Raw genomic sequence first — 25,962 nt, 5'->3', positions numbered from 1 at the left:
CCTTATACTCTTTTTCTACATATTACATTGGTGACCTTCTACATCTTAAATGCCAAACAAGACTGTCAGCTTCAGCCCTGCACTAAGCGGGTGAAGTTCCTCCGAAGTCAGTGGACTACCCCTGTTTACCAGGGCAGTTCCCAGGATGGGGTAGGAGGTGGGGGTACAGAATACAGGTAAGACATTTGTTCCAAGCCTGGTTTTTGGATGGGGCCTTGCAGTGTCGTCATGCAGTCTGTGCTTTTGGATGGAAAGCAGGCTGTCTCTCACTGTTGGCTCACAGAGGATCCAGCAATGGGCAGTGACATGGGGAGGGGAGTAAAGACTTCCCTGACCCTAGGACAGCCCTGGCTTCCCCTGCCTAGAGCCTATGGGATGGCAGGTTACAATCCGTCCAGGTATCTGCAGGAAGTGTGTGTGTGTGGGGGGCGGGAGGTGGGTTTGTGAATAAACAGTGTGTGTGAGGGGGCTTCCAGGTGTGAGTGGTGTGTGGGTGTCTGAGGAGGGTTGTGAATGGAAAATATGCAGTTTGGGGAGCACTGTGAATGAGCTGTGTGTAGGGGGTGTACCAGGTGTTTGGATTGTGTGTGTATGTCCTGCGTGGGGATGCTTGTGTGTGGTTGTGTGGGAGGAGCCTGGGAGGCATCAACCTGGGTTGGATATGCTGTGAGACATGAAGGGGTAGAGAATGAATGAAATGTCAAAAGGAGGCAAAAAAGCATAAACCTACTGCTGCAGGGGACACTGATACACTTTGTCTTCTTTTGGTACAGAATATACACCGCCTGTAGTATGACAGAGACAGCCAGGCCCGCCAGCGGGTGGGGTGGGGGGGCAGGCGGGCAATTGCCTAGGGGCCCGGGTGATAAAAAGGGACATGTACTGCAGCAGCAGTGGCTGGGAGCCCCGGGCCCTTAATCACCCAGGTGGGCCACAGGGCTCCTAGGCACGATTGGCCAGCATGGTCAGTCCCGGAAGTGATGGATTCGTCACTTTCGCCATGAGCCCCGCATCCCCCTAGGGATGACCATGGACCTGTGGCCTGCAATTGCTGTCTGTGGGCCTGGAGACAGCTAAAGATATATCAGATAGAGGTGACCTGGTGTTATGAGAGATACAATTACAGGATTTTCTCTCTTAACTTTTCTAACCATGGCTGTTTGTAATTAGGGCTAATCCTCCCTTGTAAACTTCCCTTTCTGGGATTCTCCCGATCCAGGCATATAGCAGAGGTTCAGCCCTGCCCAAGCTGCAGATTCCAGAGATACCTGTGGACCTTTGCCTCTGTACTTTCACTGGACACCCCAATGCTCTGTGCTTCCTGTGCAGTGCAGCTCCTTAAGAGGTTCCCTCTAATGTTTGACAGGCTGTGTGTGCAAAAAATTTCTTCTGTGCAAAATTATGTGTGTGTGATGTTTCGCCGTGTGCGTGGGGTTTAGGATCTGTGTGCAGTCACACACACACACACACAGCTTAGAGGGAACAGTGCTTGGAACCCTTGGAAGAAGCCAAGGAGAGGCTTCTGTGAACCAGTGGAAGGAGGTGGCACTCTCTCTTCATCCTCCAACTGAGTTCTGTAGATGTGGGCTCTCTTTGCTAGCATAACTGGAGGGGGGAATGAGGCCTTCATGTTCTTTGTCAGTATATTTTTAAGGTAAAAAGGTAGTGCGGGTGGCAGGGAACCAGGAGGAGAAATCTCTCCTGGGTGCACAAGAACTATTCTTTACTGAGTGCCAGCAGCACTCAAGTGGCCCAATACAAGGTGTGCGGTGCGGATTCTGATCCCCTTACTCTCACTGAGTAGTGTCTTCATCTTCAGATTGTCCTGTTGGAACAAATGGAGCTGCGCATGGAGTAAGGTGATATCAACTTGAACAGTACAGGTAATCATCAAGTGGTCCATCCCCTGTCACCCATTCCCAGCTTTTGGCAAACAGAGGCTAGGGACACCATCTCTGCCCATCGTTGTCAATAGCCATTGATGGACCTATCCTCCATGAAATTATCTAGTTCTTTTTTTTAAACCTGTTATAATCTTGGCCTTCACAACATCCTCTGGCAAGGAGTTCCACAGGTTGACTGTGTGTTGTGCAAAAAATACTTCCTTTTGTTTGTTTTAAACCCGCTACCTATTAATTTCATTTGGTGACCCCTAGTTCTTGTGTTTTGAGAAGGAGTAAATAACACTTCCTTATTTACTTTCTCCACACTGTCATCATTTTATAGACCTCTATTATATCCCCCCTTAGTTGTCTCTTTTCAAATCTGGAAAGTCCCAGTCTTATTAAACTCTCCTCATATGGAAGCCGTTCCATACCCCTAATAATTTTTGTTGCCCTTTTCTGAACCTTTTCCAATTCCAATATATCTTTTTTTGGGATGGGGCAACCACATCTGCGTGCAGTATTCAAGATGTGAGTGTACCATGGATTTATGTAGAGGCAATATGATATTTTCTGTCTTATTATCTATCCCTTTCTTAATGATTCCCAACATTCTGTTTGCTTTTTTGATTGCCGCTGTACATTGAGTGGATGTTTTCAGAGAACTATCCACAATGGCGCCACGATCTCTTTCTTGAGTGGTAACAGCTAATTTAGACCCCATCATTTTATATGTATAGTTGGGATTGTATCCAATGTGCATTACTTTGCATTTTTCAACGCTGAATTTCATTTACCATTTTGTTGCCCAGTCACCCAGTTTTATGAGATCCTTTTGTAGCTCTTCGCAGTCTGCTTGGAACTTAACTATCTTGAGTAGTTTTCAGAGTAGCAGCCGTGTTAGTCTGTATTCACAAAAAGAAAAGGAGTACTTGTGGCACCTTAGAGACTAACAAATTTATTTGAGCATAAGCTCTCGTGAGCTACAAGTGAGCTGTAGCTCACGAGAGCTTATGCTCAAATAAATTTGTTAGTCTCTAAGGTGCCACAAGTACTCCTTTTCTTTTTGAGTAGTTTTGTATCATTTGCAAATTTTGCTACCTCACTGTTTACCCCCTTTTCCAGATCATTTACAAATATGTTGAATGGGACTGGCCCCAGTTCAGACCCCTGGGGGACACCATTATTTACCTCTCTCCATTCTGAAAACAGACCATTTATTTCTACCCTTTGTTTCCTATCTTTTAACCAGTTACCAATCTATGAGAGGACCTTCTCTCTTATCCCATGACAGCTTAGGTTGCTTAAGAGCCTTTGGTGAGGGACCTTGTCAAAGGCTTTCTGAAAATCTAAGTACGCTATACCCACTGCATCTCCCTTGTCCACATGCTTGTTGACCCCATTAAAGAATTATAGTAGATTGTATTTTTCCTATAACAAAATGCTTATCCTGGTAAAAGATGGGGCCCTCTACAATCTATATTAGATGCTTAAAAAGTCCTTATTTTAATTTTATTCTTCCCCATCTGTAAAATCTTAACCCATGCCTAACACCAATTTTCTATTTCTTCTTTGAACGATGGTCCGTATTGTATTCCTCTGAGGGTTATGCGCATGTGCCATGTGCCCAGAGCCTGAGCTTTTAGGAATGGTATATATCTATTCTCCCACCCTCATGATAGCCAGAACTTTGTTTCTCACCACAGATGAGTTTTCCAAGCTAATGGGTCATATTCATCCCTGGTGTAACTCCATTGATTATCTCTCCTACCCCAATATCTACATGGAAAAAGTCTTTTGTTCAATAGGAAAATATACACTTCCATGCTACAGGAAGTACCAGGGCCAGATTCGGCCACTGGTATATCCTGACTTCAGTCACTATAGACTCTGATGGAAAATGCTCTTTGGCAAAGTACCTGCCAGCTACCACCTGCTGAGGTGTGGGGAGAGGGCACTGGAGACAAGTAGAACCTAAAAGTGAGCATCACTGACGAGAGGGGGCATGACCAGTGTAGCCAGAGGGTGTGCTGATTAAGCACATCTCTTCAATAGTCTCTTCCAGTGAGGTTCTCTGGTGCCTCCCGTGTATTTTAAAGCTGTTTTCCCCCAACAACAACCTCAAGGGAGAGATCTCAGCCTACTGTCCCTTAGAGAAAATCCCTCTGAGGTATAGGGAGCTTCCCTGGGAGTGTGGTTTACACCTCTCTGCTTCATCTGGCTACTAAGTTAATACGTTTGGATCTTCTGCAAGGTGTTTTTAATGCTTGCCAAATCTGCTAGTAACAGAATATTTGGATTGGGTTGTAAAAATTATTGCCACTAAAAACAGTTAAATCTATCTATATATCACTGCTAAAGTTTTGACTACAAGAACAGCAGCAGTGGGCCCAGCTTGCAATTTATTAATGTATGTGTTACGTTTGAGTTAGAAGGGGAAAGATCAGACAACACATTTATTTCTAAAGGCTGAGATAATGTAGAGATCTATGTGAAATCATTGCCGAATCATATTAGTGGTGGAAAATATCTATTAGATCATCTCATCCATTTCTCTGCCAGTGCTGTACTGTTCCCGAAGGTTAATCTTCTAGTGTCTGCCACTGATTCACTGTGTGACTGTCGCATGTCACGGAGCCATGGGAGTTTCACCACAACTTTCAGCTTTATTTCTTGTATTTCCATAGAGAGGTTTTAAATTTGTTGTTGTTGTTAAGAAAGGTTCCCTCCAGTTTTGCATTTCAATTTCTTTCTCCCAAGTTGTGTCTGAAAGTCAAAACAACAATAACTGTCAGATAAAGATGCACATTGAAAGAGTTGTAAAAAATGCAAGTTCCTGCATGAACAAGGAACTCTGTCTTGCCAGGCCCCAGTTGGACTGTGGATTGACGGCTAGCAGGTGGTGTGGGAGAACCTTGTGTTGGTTTGTGTCCCAGCAACCACTTTCCTGGACAAGGTGTGGTTATCTAACTGGGCAAGGAGCAGCTCCTCAGACTCACTCCGTGGTCAGGAGTAAGGCACAGCTTTGGAGCTTTTATTCTTGTTTATGTAAATACAGTTTCTACAAATATGTATTTGCTTTGTCTTGAAAGTCTCTGTTTAGACAGCTTCCTAAACACTGATTCTTTACCTGGTGCTGTAATAGTAAGAGCTATTTTAGGGCCTGGTGTCACACCCGCTGAACAAAGTGAACCCAATTCACTATTACTCTGCACATTGTGTAGTCATTCATGCAAGTGCAAAGTGGATATGATATGCCACCACTCTGCTTGGCATTCACTTTGCATGAATACAAAAGCACACAACACAGTGAATCAGGCCCAAGGGGAGCAGGAGCAGGCCTTAAAATAGTGATCACTGTGTATGAGCAATAGATTATTTTCCGAGTTACACACCTTTCCTATTTTAATAAGTTTCCAGTAACAATTAGATCATTCCCTAGACGAGTCACATGACACCTTTCATTATTTAAAAATCCAAGCAGCAAGCATGCATGCACACACATACAGAGCAAATAAACAAATACAAAGCTCCCATTGCCTTCAGTGGGACCAGAACTGGGCCTTCAAGTTTAGTTTACCTGCCTGTATAATTTAACACTGAACTCTCCAATTGTTTCTTCACTTAGAGAAACACAACAACAGTTCACTACTGGGCTCAGCAGTTAGTACACTGAGCCTTTTGTGTGTCTGATTTATGACCTTCCCCCTCTGCAAATGTGGTCTGCAATAAAAACATGGACTCAATCTCGGTGCAGGTGCAGCCTCTGATACCTGATGTAGAAATCAGGAAGCAAAAATCAAAGAGGGGTTTCTGTTCCACAATTGCTGCAGTTTCAGTGCAAGCAAATCAGTCTCCGTAAAACACTTCCCTTTCTCATGAGTGCGGCTCGGCGAGATTTTTAAATAAACGAGTACCCTGAAGTTTGGGCTGAATGTGACACCCACTAAGAAAAAAAAAATGGAAATTAGAGCTATTTATAGTGGTAAGCGAATGCCGATTTCATCAGCTTTTGTTTAATGTGAGGAAACACAGTATACGAGTACAGTAACCTTACTTGTAACTTCTTGCTTAAGCTGGCAGGAGTGATTGAATTCCCTGACACTGTAAAAGTCTGGACAACCCTGCCAGCTCGTGGAAGGTCAGTCCAACAACTGTCACATGGAAAAGCATCAAAAGCATGAGCTGTCGATAGTGACCTGCATTTGCAGAAAATCTGAGGGCTTTCTAATTAACTGAGGATCTCTAAATTAGAGCAAAGCCGCTTGACAAGCCCCCTCATATGCCTTAAGTGTCAAGGCGCAGATAATCATTACATCTAACAAGCTTCTGATTTTTAACAGTAGCTATGAGACTAAATCAGCTCATAATGGCTCAGTTTCAAAACATTTCAGTGCATTTTTCATCTCTTACTCTGAATTTATATTCTTTGTTCCCTGCTCAAATATTCTGGTGCTTTTTCCTAATTTCAGGTTTTACCTCACAATGGCTCCACTTCTCTTAGTCAGGCAGCTCATTTGCTTGTCATTTCTCACACATGAGCATCCATGTTGTTTAGTCATGATTCTTTTCAACCAGTACATTTCACAGATTCGCTTCATCCTTCCACCCCATAGTGAACAAGGAAGGGTTGCAGAGTTGATGTCATTCTGTAATTTAAAAAAAAAAATGTAGACTCAAGCACCTGTTTTGCAAGATGTGAGATGTAGTTTTAACCCTCAAAAATTTGGTATCTATAGATCTGCTGGGTTCTGATCTCATTCATTCTGTTTTTACGGTGGTGTAACTCCACTGACTTCAGTGGAATTGTTCCTGATTTACACCAGTTTAGGCCCGCAGAATCTGAGCTTCTCCTTTCAACTTTATTCATAGTCTGCTAAGAGGATAAATATTTAAACTGGCTCCATCATGCACTCTGGAACAGCTGTACAGAAAGTGATGCGGGGAACTTGCTGCTGACTTGGTTATGTAACTCCCAACACTGGTAAAGAGACAGACATACGGCACGCGCAGAAAGGTGGCAGGATAGACTCATATGTAAGTAGTAATAAAGAGCAGATAAATACCATTCAGGAAGGAAGAGAGTTAATGAACAACTCTTTGCAACTTCTCTGCATGTGTTTACATTCAACTACTTATCCATATCCTTGTAATTATTGAAATGAAATATATAATAAATCACGATGCCTAATTTTTCTTCTAAAAAATTTCACAAAGTAATCAAATCCCAAAGTGCATATTGTCTTCCAATGGCTTTATCAGTAAATCAGATTTTTACCATTTAGCTGCAAAAGTTAGATTTAAGCATCCTTACTGTAATGTTTGAAAGATGAACATTTGTTTCAGTGGGTACTGTGCCAATCAATAATCTTCCAGTTTAACTCAGCTATCAATTATTGCTGCAATTATTTATCTAGTTGGATATTTAAAATGTCATCAGAAAGAGATGATTACATATTCCAGAAAGCAAGGCACTATATAATCAGATGAACTGAATCCAGTTAAATGTAGTGTGGTACTAACTTGTCCTTCAAAGCTTGAATTCTGCAGCCGCAACTGAAACAACAGCTTTCTGCACTGCTGTAAGGAAACAGATCTTAACCTTGGAACACAGTATGTTATTGGGGTCGGGTAATACTTAGATAGAGGAGACCTTGCAAGCCTGGAAATTGAAGCAGCCATACTGACATAAAGAAGCATTTTTTGGTATGTTTTCATTGGATTTCATCTGCAAATCTATAAATAAGAAATTCTTCTCTTTATCTTCCTTTCTGTGACTTTAAACTCCTGAAGCACTGAATTTTCAAATGCCCCTTTTGTGTTCCTTGACTGGATATATGGTAAATACTCAGTGTGCCCTGAAAATGCCGTAAAGCTATAGAAATTCCTTCATTCTCACATTCCCTAAACCCCACGTATCCTGAGCATTATATCATTTGCAACTTCAAGGAATCTTAGATTACAAAGAGGAGGCAGAATAATACAAACAAGACCATAGAACTTTATGATATCTTTTGTCCTATTTACAAAGAAAAAATTAACAACTCTCCTAATACTCTGTTGTGCAAGTACAAAACCGGCTTCTGTAAGGGTCAGGTGCAGCTCTTGCTGTAATTGCAGCTCCTTTAGTGACACTGAACTTGTTCAGGGACATAATAAGGCTTTGCCTTTCCAACAGATGATCTGTGGACAGAGATACTGATTCTGGGGACCTGCAGAACCCCTGGCCAAGATGGCCCAGTTTGTCAGATGGTGCCAGAGTAAACCTGGGGTGGTGGAGTCTGCTGCTGTCTTAGTGCACTGATTGGTGAGGAAGGGGAAGCTGAAGCAGAGGAGGGGCATTACAAGAGGGAAGGAGAGATTTAGAGGATCTGTTTGGGAATGTGGGGGAAGAAGAGATTGAGAAGATGGGGAGGGTCCCAAGCTTTATTCACCCAAATCCTGAAGCTGACCCTCAATTAGAATTATGATCTACAAAAGCAAGCCCATTCTAGTCTGAAAAAATTAGATCAACGTTATTCTAAGGTGAGCATTTTACCTTAAAACTTTGGCACTGAGAACATTTAACTGGGTAAATTGAGTTCCACAGCTTGTTTGAGCAGCACCGGGGCCTGTATATGTTCCAGAACTTCTCCCCACAGAATGTCACCTTTGTCAGTGCAGCTCACAATACCCGTCTCCAGCCTCGGCGAGAATGTGGCTTTTGCAGCCGCAATGGAGCACTGTGGGGCAGCAATCAGTGGCATTACAGCCAAGGGAAGATGTAATTGTAGCACGGGCATACCCACATTAGCTTTAACCTGGCGAGTATGGGTAACGATTGTAGTGAAGACATGGTGGCATGGGCTAGCATCCCGAATATGTACCCAGGGTCCCTGGCAGGCTTGAGCTGGGGAGCTAGCTCATGCAGAAGTCCACACTGCCACAGCTTCACTACTAGTGTTACCCGCATTAACTCGATCAAACCTAGTGTACCTATACCTACCTGCGCTACAATCATACCTTCATTTGCTGTGTAGACGTAGCCTTGGTTGTGGAATGCTCAGACATTCAGAACACTGCCTCCAGGAGTGGCAACTACTATGCTATGGATGCAATGGGCACTCTCCTCAGTACTGGTTTCCTAGGACTAGCAGGTGCAGAAGGGCAGTAGGGTCTTAGCCCAGACAGTCATGCAAGCCCTGCCTTGTGATCAAGTATGACAAGCAGCAATATTCCAGCTGCCTCCTGAGTGAGTGTATTGGGCTAAATTCATCTCAGGTGTAACTCCATTAACTTAATACACTAGGGATAAATTTGTTCTGTTATGTTTACTAACAAAACACAGTGTGCCATGCAACTCTCTGCTTTAAAAGTGTAATACAAAAAGCCTATTCATAGGTGAAAGAATTTTATACTTATTTAACAGAATCTGGGATGACATTAGAGAAATAGAAAATGACATGTAAAGTGTTTCAGTGCATTCTCTACACAAATAAATAAATAAAGGCAATAAGGGATGGGCACTACTTCTATATAGATTTACTCCAGTGTACTTACTCCAAGTTGCTCTAACAGTGACCAGTGGTGTGAATATTCCATCCAGTGTCTCTCCCAGTGAGCAGAGATTGACTGGTTTTAAAATGTCATCTCCGTTCGATTTCTCCAGGAGTGCCCAGTGTATTGCATTAGCATCTTTCAGCAATTTCCCATAGAGTTTAATTGGGTTGTAAAGCACTAGTAGTTATGCTGATTAATACAAAATCATGTGACTATGTTTCTGATCCTTTATTTGTGAGAAGATATTTTGTTACACATATATAGTACATGGGCTATTAATATAATGAATATAAATAATAATTAAAACTAAAATAACAGTATTAGCCGTTTCAAAACACAATAATGTAAAGGTTGGGACTTAAACTTTTAGAAAAAAGGGAATATGGAATGAAAGGCTAGAAATCTAGATCTGCCTTTCCCTCTGTGTTGTGCTGAGATGTTGCTGAGGTCAGAAAACATTGCATGTTCTTAGGTGTCATCATCATATATGGCTTTGCACCTCCGAACAAAAACAGTTAGTGAAGGATGGGCATGACAACATGGATGTATTTCCTGCTTTCATGAGATAACTCAAACCCATAGGACCAAATTTTCTGGGTGCTGCCACTGTGCATCTACATTGGTGAGTGCAAATGGGCCTTTGTGTACACACTCCAAGACATCCCATCCATTTGCACTTGCAGCATGCAGTTTGCCCATGTGTGTGAAACGGGAGCATTGACATTTTTGTGGTTGTCCCTTTTTACTCATGGCCAAAAATTTAGCCCATATAACTTTATGATCAAATCTTGTAGTCCTCCTATTTATGTCAATTAAAGTTTTGTTTTACTATAATTATTTGTAATATAGTAGCACCTAGTGATCATGACTCCTCTGTGCTGAAGGCTGTATAGATAGAGGCTGTTATAGATAGTCCTTCCTCTGAAGAGCTTGCATTCTAAATGAACAAAACAAAGGTAAAGAGCCTGGCCTAATGTCACACAGTAGGTGAATGGCAGAGTCAGGACTAGAACTCATCTCCTGCATGCTAGTCTACACCCTATCCATTAGACCATACTGTCTCTTGAATAAAACTTGCAGCAATTAACTGTTAGCATCATTTTAATATGCATTTTTATGCTTTAGTATTCTCTGCCTGGTATTCAGGTTCATTACTGTTGCTGTTAGAAGGGAAGAAAAGACTAAATGAAAAAGGGAACTACCAGAAAGAAAAATAGGAAACAATTAATCATTTAGGTGTATGAGAACGAGCACAATTATTTGGAACTTCTCTGTAACTATATAATTACACTGTATTTAAAAAGTGAATTATTAACTTGATTGTCCCTAACAGCCATTGGGTAAATACATAATTATGGACTGTTGACACAGGGTATTGTTTGCTGCATAATCGGGTGACTGCTTTGAAGGAGCTTTGATGCTCTATCGGGTCAAGGCTTACATGAGATTTCTTAGTTGATGGATCATTGACCTGATAGACCTGAAGGAGAATGTATCTGTCTGTTGTGTGTAGATCTAGCTAGAGGAGTTTTTGTTAAGGCCATTTGGGTGTCACTTCTGTTTAAAAGTCCATTAATTTAAAACGATTACAAAATTTTAAAGGAAAAAGAAAACCCATACTGGGAAAACTTAGTCATTGCAACAGTAATAATCATTTTTGTCTTTTTAAATAGCAAAAGTGATCAGATGGCATTAGGGACTATGGGTCCAGTCCCGGAAAATCCTTACTCATGCGAGTCATCCCGTTAAAGTCAGTTGGAAGAGAGCTGGAAAAGAATCTGCACGTCAGGGTTTGATCACTTTGTGAATTATTTTAGAAGTCGTGGGCCAGATTATATCAATAATGAGTTCTGCTTACAAATCTGATGGTACGATATAGTCCAATATTAGACTCTATAGTTTATATTTTGAATTAATAGGAGTGCATATGTTGAAGTCTGTCTGTCTTTCTATATTATTTGTATTTCTCTGTGACCTTAGTATTTAAGTACAAACTACTTTTGTTTGCCAGATCTTATTTGTTTGAGAAATTTCTTTTACAATTTATTTCAAAGTTGAATTATAAGCTCCAAATTATTGTCTGAACCCACCAACTGCAATTTGTTTCCATTCACTGGTAATTGAAAAGTGACAGATTTCCACCCCCAAGTTTTAAAAAACACGAAATCACTCCCAGACTGGCATCTTCCTTGCCAAGTTGGAGCCTGAAGCAGTTTTTTTTTGTAGCCAAATAATCATCACCTTGAAAATGGTGACAGACATTGAGGTCAGGCCAGTATGACTGGCAGCCCTACGATGCTCCTGAGGGACAGCAGAAGCCATCTCCTGTTTGCCAAGCCCTACAGCTCAAGCAAGAGATCAGTTTCAGTTCTGGTCTTTGTGTAAAATTAGGGTTTAGTAGGGATTTTTTTTAAGTGAGTAAGAAAAAATACAAAGTATTTTGACACTGGAAGTAAAATGTCCACCCACAAACTTTCCATTTTTCCTGGAAGAACATGATCCCACACACACTGGAATGGACTGGAGTCTTTCCATTGACTCCAGTGGGCATTGGATCTGGCCCAAAGCTAAATGTATGCTTATTTAAGCAGCCTTTTTCCTCTGCTACTATGTGAGGTGTAAACACAGGTTACGTTTCTTGTGAAAATAATTCTGATTCTTCTCTCACACCAGTTTTACACCAGTGTTTTTTTGTTAACTTCACTGATGTTACTCCTGGTGTAGGGCTTACTCCACATCCCACTGACTGGAGGTCTTCCCATTGCCTTCAGTGGGCTTTGGATCCAGACCTTGTGCTTGCGGAGCTGAGAAGAGAAGTGGGAAATTAGAAATTAAATAAGAAATAAGAAATTAACACTTTATCGTTAATTAGATGTCCATAGAGCTCTTGCCCGTTTGCTCTTTGATGACGCTGAGTAGTTGTTCTTTTGGAAAGAAGAGATAGCATTAGAGGAACCATACCTATTCCTTGTTCCTTTTCCTAGCCCCTCTCCCCATTCTTACCTTCGCTCCAAATAACTCTCATTTTCCTTTCCAGTCTGTTAGACTTTAAACGTATGGCAGGCGATAGGTTCTGTTTTCCTTTGACCTTCCCGATAATGCTGCTGCTGTCTAACTTTAAATAGTAAACCATTATCAAATTGCAGCCCGACTCCTGCACGGCCACACCCCTTTAACTTGGAAGCTGTCAGCCTCTTCCCCTGCAGAAAGAATGTCAGTTTGCCATAAGGGCTGCACCTTAAATAGGCAGAAGTCTGCTTTCCCTGGACAAAGGTAAAAGGCAGGGGAGTCCGGGAAAATAGACTTGTGGCTGCTTGAGCTGTTGGTGCTTGGGTGTTTATTGGATTGACTTAGGAATTCTCTGTTTGGATATTCTTCAGGGAGTCACCTTACTGCAAGTAGCATCCTGTCTGTTTGTGTTCCTATTCCACAGAGAAGGAATAAAAGGCATAGTCTTTCCTACCTGTGCCCTGTAAGCCTGTTTTTTCCTCCTAATGAATTAGTATTAGTTGTTCTGCAGCACAAGTGAAAGGCACTCAAATACCATAGTGATAGGCGTGGCAGAAGAATCTGAACAGAACAGAATAGTAATACTTTAGGCTCTGTATGAGAGAAGGCCAAATAATACTGTCATCAGGAAATGTAAAGAGATATAATCAGTTTAAAAGTAATATTTTGTTTAAATATAAAATCCTTGTCTGCTAAGTCATCCTTCCAGATATTAAAATAGAAAGATAATTACCACCATTATTTGCTTTTTTAACATTTATGCTGCTTGTATTTTTTCAGTTTGGACAATGAAAATAAAATATCTGTAAAACTGGTCAAACCTTTTCTCACAAAAAGATTTTTTGGTGTTAAAAAATGGCCTTTTTTGAGAACGAAACATTTTTCAAAAAATTATTGAAATGATCAAAATCTACGACATCTTTCTTGAAATTTTTATTGAAATCATTTTAGAAATTTTTCATTTCACAAAATCTTGGCTTCTAGTAAGAAGAAATGAGTTTCAGATAATTAAACATTTCAGTAACGATTTTGCCGAAGTCCTCAATAAAATATGGATCAAAAGGTCATGGAAAAGTTCATGAAAAACAAAACATGGGGCCACTTTGATTCCTACAAAATGAAACAACTTTCAGATTTTGACATTTAGCACAAAATTGTTTGTTGTTTTTCAATCATTTCTACTGCTCAGTTTCACTTTTGTTTATAATCAGTTACTAGTGGACTTTACTTTCCGATTCTTGTAGTTTTCTTTTTTTATATATATATATATATATATATATATATACACACTAGAAACTGTACTTGTTCATCCTGATCTGGTGCTGCGTAATTTTCTCACGAGTCTTACTTGTGTTTTTCCATTAACATTTAATGATCATGATAATAATTAATTAATAGACATGAATCACTGCTCTGTTACACCAGTGTTGAAGTCAATGGAGTCACAGTAGTATAACAGAGTAGTGAATCAGGCCCAATATTTACTAAAGGCCCTCCTGCCAAAAAAATACGTTGGTATACAGAAATGATAAATGTATAGGTTACAGAGAAATGACCCCCTTGCCCCCAAAACCCCCAACAAAACAAAACATACCACCACCAACAAAACCCACAGCCACCTCTAATCCATTTATGGTGGGCCAGTATAATAATGTGTCTTTTGCAATCTGCTCAATCATAAAGAAAAATCAGTATTCAGTTAACTAAGGAAAAAAAATTCACTGAACAATTACAGTTTCCCTTGTCTAAGTCAATGCTGCTAACTACTAGGAAAAGGTGACTTACGAAAAGTGGGTATTTTCCCCTCAGTGCTTACAAACAGAAGTAAGTTGCAGAAGACACAGAGGGTACATCTACAATGCTGTTGGGAGCATGCCTTCCAGCCTGGGCATTGCCTCCACTCGAGCTAGCCTGGTAAAAATAGCAGCTTGGATGCTTACGGTATGGGTGGTGGCATGGGCTGGTTACCTCAACTCGGTCCCAGAGGGGCAGCTTGTACTCAGGCAGCTAGCCTGTGCCACTGATGCTTTTGGTGAGTTAGTGTATGTCTGGGAGGCATGGTCCCCTCTGTAGTGTAGACATACCCAGACTGAACATATCTATCTTCAGTCTGTGTTAGCTTCCTGTGTCCCAGTAGTTTTAGTTCTGAAGTTTTAGTTGCGGGATTTCAACAGCATACATTTCCAAAGGAAAAGATATTTCACAAGCCAGATGGAGAAGAGATGAATCAAGTACAAGTGGTAACAATTAACTCTGTTTCCCCTCCACCCTCTTAAATACTGTAATGATCCAAAATTTATCAGCCTAAAAGCAAGCAATCATTTGATATTAAAGTAGAATAAAGAAATTCTGGTTTAGGTTCAAACTGTTCCTCAATTTTTTTTGTGAAGAGGGGAGGAGGGTGGAAAAGTATTTGTTATAATTTTCACATATTCAAGTCCCAGTAACATTCTATTTTTTGCATCTCTGATAACAAAAGATACACGTGATCTATGCAGGAGCCTACAAGAGCAACACACTATTGTAGTAACTTACTAGTACGTAACCTTGTGATGAAAAGAACCTTGTCCTATAAACCCCAGTTTTGCTTGGCAAGTGTACGTTTTATGAGGAGAACAAGGTATATTTTGCACTAAAGGCCCCACCACTATGGGCTGTAATGACAACGCTTTCATGTGCTCTTACTGCTAAGCTCACAGAAAACATGCAGAGGCCTCAGTGGGTGGGGGTTCATTGCTTTTGGGAAATCAAGCCTTGTCAAGGTGTCTCCAGTGAGACACCAGAAAGTGAGTCCTCCTCCCCTGAAAAAACAGCCTCCTTTTGAAAACTGAGACCACAATATTTGTCCATGATCAAAACACATTTTTTTCCTTTCATAATCCCCACAAACCAACCACAGCAACAGAGCATTGTACACTACATCACTGGGGCCTGACACCCTTTTACATACCCTTTAGACTTGGGAAATTGGAAACTGTCCAAATGATCATGGCAGACCTAATTCTGATCTCATTTACACCAATGTAAAAGTAGAGCGAGTCTGGAATCTCTGGCGCTACTTCAGATTTCTGCCATTATCCTAAGAGGTGCTGAGCACAAGTCCCACTGAGACTTGGGTGCTTAGCACATCTCAGGGAGTTGGAGAAGAATAATTTTTCGCAGATTCATGTGTGGATCTCACCTCTCCCTGGGTTTCTGCAGCATCCTCTGGGGCTTCGTACATGGAGAGGTGGGTGGGCTGAAGGCAGGTCTTGGCAGGGATGCACATTGTCTCCCCTGGCACTCAGAGTAAATGCCATTGTAAAGGTTACTGAATTCAGGCTCTGTTATACTTTCTGTGCCCTCCCCTCAGTGGGATACCCCTTCATGTCTCGATGGCTGAAGAACCCCAGGCAGCACCAGCTGCAGTGGAGCATGGGGCTGCGCTGCTCTTCCTTTTGGAGCCTCTGGCCTGATCGACACTAAAAAGTTAGTTATGTTGCTCAGGGGTGTGAAAAATCCACATTCCAGAGCGATGTAGTTAACCTAACCCCTGCTGTAGATAGCGCTACATCGGTGGAAGAGTTCTCTGAGGGAGGTGAATGGGAGAACCCCTCCCATTGGCATAGGCAGTGTCTACATTGAAGCGGTACAGCCGGCCGCGGCAGCTGTGCAGCTGTAGTGTTTCCGGTGTAGACAAGCGCTCAGAGTCAGCATGAAGTCACAGAACCCCAAATGGTTTGGGGGCTAGAGCCACTGCTTCTTCTACAGAGGGGCAGACCCACCCCACCAATGGAGATAACTCTGGGAAAGGGGAACCTTGCAGAGGTTTCCTCCATGTGCATCCCTTTTCAGGATGGGAGTTACTGGGATACAGTGAAATGGCTCTCCTCCTGGGATTGTGGAAATGCCAGGCCTACCTGTACCAACTCATTTTCAACATCTCCTAGAAGTATAGAGTCCCAGATCCTGGTCCATCTGGAGTCTGGTAGATTTGCCATTGACTTCACTGGGACCAAAATTTGCCCAAGGGGAATGTCGGTGGCTGTAAATGGAATGCTTTGCAATCTCCACTGGCACATAGTCTGTTCCTCCCCTTTTACTATCCTCCTTTGCGTTTTTTCTTGTGAAAACTCTGCCAGATGATGGACTGAAGTTTGTATTTCTTCTACTATAGGGTATTCTGGAACAGAATGTGGCCAGCCCATATGATGCCCTCTCATAGGTTGTGTATTGTGTCCATGTTAAGTGCCCTAATTTGGGGTCCTGCACAAATTAACTTCCGCATTGTGGATGCGGAACCTCCAGTCACTCCGCATTTGTCATTTCATTGTTATGGCTTGTAGAATGTCCAGAGATGCGTATGTGCTGTGATAAGCTTTTATGGATCTAGCTTTTACTTTTAAGAATTGAAGGAAGGGCTTCCCAAGCCCACTGACATACACATGCATATTATTCCATTACTCACTTGGCACTGGAAGCATTCATATGCCTAGCTCCAGAATGAAATTTTTTCCAGCAGTGGCGTCTACCTGACAGCTTCTCTTCCCGGCTGGCTTCTTCCCCAGCCCCTTGTCTGGCTCCACTGCTGGTGGCTGTGGACATGCCTATGGGTCTGGTTCAGAGTCAACTATATTGTGCTTCTGGATGTCAGCTTCCTTTGACTCAGGTAGCAGTGTAAAGCATTCGCATTTGCTCCACTAAATACATTTGTGAGTACAGCAAAGAATAAATGTCTTTTTAAAATGTCTGTTTAGTGCTAAAAGCAGATGCGCCTTCATATCTTATTGAGTAAATGCGTGGACTGCCTTTAAAGGCACTCAAATGCCAATATACATTCCATTCACTTGTTAACATTTTTCAGATCAGGAGTTTAAATCTGTCACCCACACATTCCCCAGTTAAATCACCTCTTTATTTGGGGGATGGGGAGGGGGAAGGTCAAGGACTGAAGTTTTGTTATTATTTTAGGGAGATGGAACTATTATTTTAGAAATGCTAAATACTGTTCTACAAAAGTGCAATGCAATTTCTTAAGATCTATAGCTAATAATTCGCTGGATGAGATGTAAAGTAAATAGGTGATTGTCTTCAAGTAAAATGTTTATTTGATATTTTTCTAAAGAAATTGGGTCAGTGATGTTATTGGGCCAGGGTTGAATTTAGCCCATTGTGTTTATTTTTTATGTATAATCCCTGCAATACAGTAATTCTACTAGTTGTGGGACAGAAGAGTTTATTTCATCAATGAACAGTGTCGCAGACAGCCACAAAGCCACAGAGCAATGTACCGGCACTGCATGGTGCTGTTTGCGTCGGTGCAGCATGTCATGGTGATCTGTCATCTAGGCTGATGCAGCAGTTTGATGATGTAAACCTCACAACGCAATATCAAGGCCTCTTACCACAATTCTTTTGTTACTCTATGCAACTTTCTTGTCCACAGTGGGCTAGATCCTCCACTGAGATGGAGTTCTGCTCGGTGCAGCTGCAAAGTGGGTAAGGGGGAAAAAGTGGTAGCATGCTAACTCTGTGCTTCCCAGAGCTGCTGGGTCCTCTTTGGCCACCAGCTTGAGTTAGAGCAGCCACTCAACTATTCTAACTTAGGTTGGCATGTAAGGGCCTGCAAGGGGCCATTCTGCTGTCCAGGGAACACTGGAGAACAGCATGATCCGGCCACACCCCCTCCCACTCCTAACATGCCCTCTACAGCAGGAAGGCTGATGGGAGGGGCACAGCTCAGAGAAGCTATAGCATAAGCCAGAATCTGGCCCAGTATCTCCTCTCTGTCCTCATCCCGTTAGAGGCTGTTAGGAGTGAAAGTGAAGTGCTTTTCTTCTCTCTCCCTCCTTCTGTTTCTTTGGTAGGGCAGGGAAAAACCCACCTGTCTCCAGTCCATTGAGCCAACACTCTCTGAGCTGTTGTGTGTGTTTCCGATCAGCACTCTGTGTGCTGTGCCTGAGACTCCACCCTGGGACTTGGATTCCACAGGAGAGTGTCCCAGAGCTCTGGGAGCCCTTAGGCTGGAGATCATGGTTTCTCCATGTGCACAATGGAAGTGGCTCCTCCTCTGAAAATATCTTTGCAGAAATACGTGTTCATTGCCTCAGAGCTGAACTCAAAACGAGTGTATTTTTAAAAAAATCATGAAGGAAATTACAAAGGTTTCTTGTTTCAGTTTCACAAGTTCTCCTGAAAACTTGTCTGGGTTAGCAGTGGGTTAATACAGTAGTCTTTCCACACTGACTTGGGCTCAAGTCCTGCTTTAGTCCAAGGTGTGTTTGGTGGAGCTCTCTCTCTAGACTATCCTATATGACAGGAAAATGGGGGTATTTCTGCCGATCTCATCCAAATCAAGATGGAATTGCAGCACTGCTTGGCATGGGATAGCATCATGTATCACACTCGCAATTCAGTGCCTGAACCAGCCCTCAGGTTTTGTGGGACTTCTATCCAGTTTCCTCCTCTCATCTTCCTCCTCTCCATCACTGGAGATTTTTAAGAGCAAGTTAGACAAATACCTGTCAGGAATGGTCTAGACCAGGGTGGCCAACCTGAGCCTGAGAAGGAGCCAGAATTTACCAATGTATATTGCCAAAGAGTCACAGTAGTATGTCAGCAGCCCCCACATCCGCTCCCCAGACCCCAGTGCCTCCTGCCTGCCAGCAGCCCCCACCAATCAGTGCCTACTCCCCTCTCCTCCCGCAATCAGCTGTTTCATGTGTGCAGGAGGCTATTGGGGGGGGGGAGGGAGGAGGAGTGAGGGCATGGCAGGCTCAGGGGAAGGGGCCTTGGGGGAAGGGGTGGAGTGGGGACAGGGCTTGGGGCAGAGCAGGGGGTTGAGCAGTGAGCACCCCCCAGCACATTGGAAGTTAGCATCTATAGCTCCAGCCCCGGAATCAGTGCCTAGGTAAGGAGTCGCATATTAATCTCTGAAGAGCGGCATGTGGCTCCGGAGCCACAGGTTGGCCACCCCTGGTCTAGATAATACTTAGTCCTGCCCTGAGTGCAGAGGACTGGACTAGATGACCTCTCGATGTCCCTTCCAATCCTATGGTTCAATGATTCTATGTTTTATGATCACATGCCCTCAAATTGCTGCCTTTACTCATGCCCATATCCCGCCTATCTTTCCCTTCCTAGGCTGTGTTAACTTCTCACCTCTGTGTGGGATTTCATGGTGTCTCTAGTGACCCTAACAGGGTGGACTATAGTGGGACCCATTAATGTGAAGATCCAGGCCATGCCTTGGCCCACGGACCCTCAGACTTCTGGTCCAATAATCTTTTTGTTGAGGTAGGGTTGATGGGACGACAGCTAGAGCATACTGAGGTCTGCCAGGGTACTGCAATAGTGACAAGGCAGAAATCCAAGAGTGCCTGGAGCTGTTTGATTTGTTGAGCAGTGTCCTTTGATTTGTTTGGTTGCTTTGGCTGGGTTGGATATGGGCTGCATTTAGGTTTAATCTGTCACTTTGTCCCTCTAGTGACCATGAGCTCTGCATGGGGATGTCGGAACAGTGGGTAACTGGAAACAAATTCAGCCATAACCCATCTCTCTTCAGATTTAGCCTGAGAATGGGCACTGAGTAATAGTTTAGTGCATGTATCCTGGCCAGACCGAGAGCACTCGCACAACACCCCCAGACCCAGGTTTATTACAGGATCACCAATAATCTGAGTGGCATGAGGTGCATAGGGTCTGGGTGGGTCAGTGGGGTATGCACTGAGAGAATCCTGGTCCCACCCTGTGATACCCTTAATGCACCTCAATGAGTTGGAGACCTTTAGTAGTATGACTGAACCCCATACATTTTGGAGGTGCAGGATTGGGGCCTTCTTGATTCCACTTGTGGTTCTGGCTTGTCAAGGGTGTGGCAAGGGTTTGGCCTGACTTGTTTATTCACTTTTTTACTTCTAGGTCTTGATTCTGTCACCCTTATTAAGAATGAGTAGTACCATGCCCTTCAACTGATCGCACTAAAATGAATGGGTCTAACACATGAAGTAAGGTACTATTTGGTGTGAGTAAAATTGGGCCTATAATAATTGAGGGAGCAGGCTCTGGGGCCTGCCCCTACTCCTACTGAAGTTAATGGGAGTTTTGTCATTGACTTCAATGGGAGGAGCATAGTGTCCAAAAACAGGAGCTTAGCCTGACTGAGTGAGAAACTCGGGACTTCTAAGAAAATAGGGACTTTTGTGCCCAGAATGTGATGGTTTAAATACAACTCTCACTCCTTTGGTGGTAGTATGTGGATTATTGCCATAATTCTCATAGTTTGACAAGCCTGCATCAGACTGGAACATGCCTCTTGGTGGTAATATGGTCAGTCAGTAGCCTTCATTATTAATCAAGCACTAATAGACAAATTAGAAACTGTGTTTCTTCAAAGCAGGAGGTAAATCACTGGTGGATTTTAACTGTTTCACTGCTTTGTCTTATTTCCCATTTTATATTGCTCCATTGAAAATGTTAGATTGGTTAAGATTAGACAAGTGATGTAAATAAGCATTACTTTAAATTTAAATTATTATCCTGATTACCAAACACGAATGGTGAATTGAAAACTTGTTTTTCTTCAAAGCAAATGAAGAATAATATTACATTTTACACTTCAGTAAATCAATGTAGCCCTAATTTTGCCATGCAGGAAATCAATTCTAGTCTTTATAACAGTCGAAGATGTTATGAACAAAGTAATTTTGCAAATGATGGCAAGTAACACATTTATTGATGACTGTACTTTAGGAATTTAGAATTTGTGAGCACTATAATATGATATACTGCACTGGTAGGAGCTGAGTGAAATACAGATTATATGGTGAAACTGTAATGCATCATTTGCTATTAGTGGACTGGTAATAATTACCAGTTTCAAAGCAGCTTTTTCCGTGTAATCTTTAGTCTCAGACGTAACAGCCCTTCTCATTGACATTATGATTACACTAGCTGCCCTTATGATCTAGAATATCTAGTTGATGGGAATACTAAAATGGTGATAGTGAAAACTGTTTGTTGTATCCTCATTATAAGATAAAGTGCCATTTTCTTTGACCTAAATATATAAAATAGAAAAGCAGGGTAGCATTATATTGTTAGCATACTGTAGCCTGATTGTGTAGCTTGTGGGTATATTGTTAAAAATTTCCACTTTATGACAGCAAAATAAAGGAAATTTTCACATTTAAGTCTTTATGAGCACAGGAATGTGAAAATCCAATTGAATTTTGTTCTATTTCCAACAGATTTAAATATTTATCTATGCCTGTATTCACAGTACACGCTAAACACCGTAGTGCATTTTATTCAAATGCTGGCTTCAGTTGAAGAATGAAATGTTAAATATTATTCCAAGGGCTTTTTAAGTGACTAAAGTGTTAAATGCCTGCTATCAGTGGTTGAATCTCTTTTTACTCATCCAATTCAGATTGTCAGACTAAATGTATAATAATAGAGGAACCTGAAGGCACCAGGAAAAACGGCTATGGGTCACTATAGCCAGAACTATAGGCTGCCTGTCTGTCAAATTCACAAATCATTATTCAATACATTATACAATGAAAATAGCCTTATAAAGCTTTTTCTTTTTCTTCTTTGAAGTGAGGAGGAAAACAATAAGGTTGCTGATAAAATGATACTAATGTCGAAATTTTCTTTCCAAATCTTTCTGTGCTCCCTCCCTCCCCCTTCCACATTAGGCAACTGTTTGAAACCTAATTTAGGCATCTACCATCTAATTTTGTAAAGAGGTTTTAACCACGAGTGGGTTATATTGAGTGAGATTATAAATGCATCGTCAAGTAAATTACAGGTCAGACCAGGAGTACATTATGCAGTCAAATACCATTGTAAGCCTAGCTTGTTTTTGAAGACGGTTATATTTTTGTTCCGGAGCAGACCTCAAGAGCTTTTGTTTTTAAATCACTAGCTAGCAACTCTATGAGAACTGTCAGGTTGGACTGAACATTAATCTTTGTTCTCATCTTTGTTCTAATTTCAATTTACCAGCAGTTATCAGTGAAAAATACTTACTCTGGCAAAACGGGATTATTCTTAAAATTACAGCATTCAATAAAAATACACTTGCCTCCTTCAGATTTCATATGATCTCTTGCCTACCAGCCTCCAGAAGTCATTCATTTTCCTTATTTTGCAATATATTTAGTTGTGGCTGCTTTCTTGTGCCATTATTAGTTAGCTTTTTGTTTAGTTATTTATTAGTCACTTGCTCTTTTATAATGTCCGGGTTATCTCTGAAAATAAATTATCATGAATTAGAGTTAGCTAGCTACTTGCCAAAGTGGCATTTACCATCCTCAAATTCTTTTCAGGGCGAGAGAAATAATGTGACTCCAACAGGGCGTGCATCCAGGCCTCTTGGCTACTGTCCAGATATTTGACTAGCTGAACTGCATCTTTCTGTTCCTTCGTTTTCCTTTTTTCTTTTTCTTTTTTCTTTTTTCCCACTTGAAGCTGACACTCTGCTAAGGGCATGAGATGTTGTCTAATTTTCTACACATTGTTAGTCTCTCAGAATAATGAGAAGGATGATAATTTAACATTTCTCATCTTCCTTAGCTATCGTTGCACTTTGGGCTGCTTCTTTGAACCAATGTATATGTTTTTGCATTATACCTTTCATAAAATTATTTGTAATGATTTTTTTTTTCATTTTAAATATTAGTGAAGTAAGATCAAGGTATCTGTGGAGCCATAATTAGAATGAATTTACTGAATCATCTTTTTGATGGATCTTTAACATTGTTACCTGTTCACATACTCTTCTGTTTGTTAGGGAAAGAAAAAAGGCAGGAAGTCAGCTCAGATTTGATATGGTTAAATGTGCAAGCTCCCCTCCCCCATAACTACTCATTAGTAGATTTATGTTTCTCCAGTTTAGATTTAATGCTAGGGGAAAAGAAAGATTAGAAAGAAAAAAACCAACAACCATCAATCATTGATAAGCAATTCAGTGATTAAACATTTATGTTGCTGTTGGTATTATTTTGCAGGTAAAGATGAGCCCAGCAGCTACACGTGTACAACTTGTAAACAGCCTTTCAACAGTGCATGGTTTCTCTTGCAACACGCACAGAATACTCACGGATTAAGAATCTACTTAGAAAGCGAGCATGGAAGTCCCCTGACACCGCGGGTTGGTATCCCATCAGGACTAGGTGCAGAATGTCCTTCACAGCCACCACTCCACGGAATTCATATTGCAGACAATAATCCTTTTAACTTGCTAAGAATACCTGGGTCAGTATCAAGAGAGGCTTCAGGTCTTGGAGAAGGGCGTTTTCCACCCACACCTCCTTTGTTTAGCCCTCCCCCCAGACATCATTTGGATCCACATCGCATAGAACGTCTGGGTGCAGAAGAAATGGCTCTTGCAACCCATCACCCTAGTGCCTTTGACAGGGTGCTGCGACTGAACCCCATGGCTATGGAGCCACCAGCTATGGATTTCTCCAGGAGACTTAGAGAGTTAGCTGGAAACACCTCCAGTCCACCATTGTCACCAAGCCGGCCCAGCCCTATGCAAAGGTTACTGCAACCATTCCAGCCAGGCAGCAAGCCACCATTTCTGGCAACACCGCCCCTTCCTCCTCTTCAGTCAGCCCCTCCTCCTTCCCAGCCTCCAATAAAATCCAAGTCTTGTGAATTTTGTGGGAAAACATTCAAGTTTCAGAGTAATTTAGTAGTACACCGTAGAAGCCACACTGGAGAAAAACCCTACAAATGCAGCCTCTGTGACCACGCATGCACTCAGGCCAGCAAGCTAAAGCGTCACATGAAAACACACATGCACAAGTCCTCCCCCATGACCGTCAAGTCAGATGACGGGCTCTCCACAGCCAGTTCCCCAGAGCCTGGAACCAGTGATCTCGTCGGCAGCGCAAGTAGTGCTCTCAAATCTGTCGTGGCCAAGTTTAAGAGCGAAAATGACCCCAATATGATTCCAGAAAATGGGGATGAGGAAGAAGAAGAGGACGAGGAGGAAGAGGAAGAAGAGGAAGAGGAAGAGGAGGAGGACTTAACTGAAAATGAAAGGCAAGACTATGGCTTTGGCATTAATCTAGAAGCAGCCCGTCACCACGAAAACAACTCCAGGGTTGGTGAGGAGAACCGTTCTATGCCAGACGTCATGCAGGGGATGGTCTTGAGTTCCATGCAGCACTTCAGTGAGGCTTTTCACCAGGTCCTCGGAGAGAAACATAAACGAGGGCACCTGTCTGAATCTGAGGTACACAGGGACACTTGTGATGAAGACTCAGTAGCTGGAGAATCAGATCGCATTGACGATGGCACTGTTAATGGCAGGGGGTGCTCACCTGGTGAATCTGCCTCTGGAGGTTTATCTAAAAAGCTGCTCTTGGGTAGCCCCAGTTCTCTGAGCCCTTTCTCAAAACGCATTAAACTTGAGAAAGAGTTTGACCTGCCTGCTACAGCTATGCCTAACACAGAAAATGTTTACTCCCAGTGGCTGGCTGGGTATGCTGCCTCTAGACAGCTAAAAGATCCATTCCTCAGCTTTGGAGACTCCAGACAATCGCCTTTTGCCTCTTCCTCAGAACACTCCTCAGAAAACGGAAGTTTGCGCTTCTCCACGCCTCCAGGGGAGATGGATGGAGGGATCTCAGGCCGCAGCGGCACAGGAAGCGGAGGAAGCACCCCACATATTAGTGGCCCAGGCCCTGGAAGGCCTAGCTCAAAAGAGGGCAGACGCAGCGACACTTGTGAGTACTGTGGGAAAGTCTTCAAGAACTGTAGTAATCTCACTGTCCACAGGAGGAGCCACACAGGCGAAAGGCCGTATAAGTGTGAGCTTTGCAACTACGCCTGCGCCCAGAGTAGCAAACTCACCCGGCACATGAAAACACATGGTCAGGTGGGAAAGGACGTTTACAAATGTGAAATTTGTAAGATGCCTTTTAGCGTGTACAGTACCCTGGAGAAACACATGAAAAAATGGCACAGTGATCGAGTTTTGAATAATGATATAAAAACTGAATAGAGGTATATTAATACTCCCCTCCCCGCCCCTGGTTCCCTGTAGAGTTTTTCTAGACCTTTGTGATTAAAATAATGGAAGCTAAGGATATTAAGAAAGTGCTTGTCACCAGCACACCTGTTTATTTTCTTTTTGTTCTCACCGTTTGAATGCATGATCTGTATCGGGGCAATACTATTGCATTTTACGCAAACTTTGAGCCTTTCTCTTGTGCAATAATTTACATGTTGTGTATGTTGTTTTTTTATTTTAAATTAGACAGCATGTATGGTATGTTATGGCTATTTTGAAATTGTCCCTGATTAGTTGCTGAGCAAACATGTTGCTGTTTCCAGTTCCGTTCTGAAAAAAACAAAACAAAAACAAATTAAACCAACCATGCTGCATACATTCTGTAATACATATCATGTACAGTTTTGTTTTGTAACGTGCGGAGGAAAACATGCTTTGGGTAACCCTCTATGGACAGGACTGATAGCACTGAAAAAAATGCTGTATTTGCTAGATTTCTGTCTTTAAAGGATTAAACGTATC

The 25,962-nt window shown here is 42.2% G+C and overlaps 1 protein-coding gene and 1 long non-coding RNA gene across 6 annotated transcripts in view; one reads left to right on the top strand and one right to left on the bottom strand.

The window, feature by feature from the left end:
• The window catches only part of BCL11A (BAF chromatin remodeling complex subunit BCL11A), a 102,983-nt gene that overhangs the window by 65,864 nt on the left and 11,157 nt on the right, over window positions 1-25,962 (top strand). For 2 of the 5 annotated variants that reach the window (XR_005224927.2, XR_005224926.2), the window contains one exon: window positions 23,426-25,962. This exon is cut by the window's right edge and continues 6,433 nt beyond it. Coding sequence is in view for 2 of the 5 variants with exons in the window: in XM_027822287.3 (XP_027678088.1) it covers window positions 23,426-25,305 (1,880 nt within the window). In the remaining 3 variants the exon portion in view is untranslated. Of the gene's footprint in view, window positions 1-11,095; window positions 11,291-23,425 lie in introns of all 5 variants that reach the window. The other 3 variants (XR_005224928.2, XM_027822287.3, XM_027822276.3) reach the window with 3 other exon arrangements.
• LOC119565859 lies at window positions 4,312-12,574 on the bottom strand. Its single transcript, XR_005224929.2, has 3 exons — window positions 12,426-12,574; window positions 6,363-6,532; window positions 4,312-4,649 (listed from the first exon to the last, which is right to left on the bottom strand). It is a non-coding gene; the product is annotated as an uncharacterized LOC119565859 (long non-coding RNA).

Source organism: Chelonia mydas, chromosome 3 (assembly GCF_015237465.2).
Source record: "Chelonia mydas isolate rCheMyd1 chromosome 3, rCheMyd1.pri.v2, whole genome shotgun sequence".
Classification (NCBI taxonomy): Eukaryota; Metazoa; Chordata; order Testudines; family Cheloniidae; genus Chelonia; species Chelonia mydas.
This window is presented reverse-complemented; position numbering and strand designations above follow the sequence as displayed.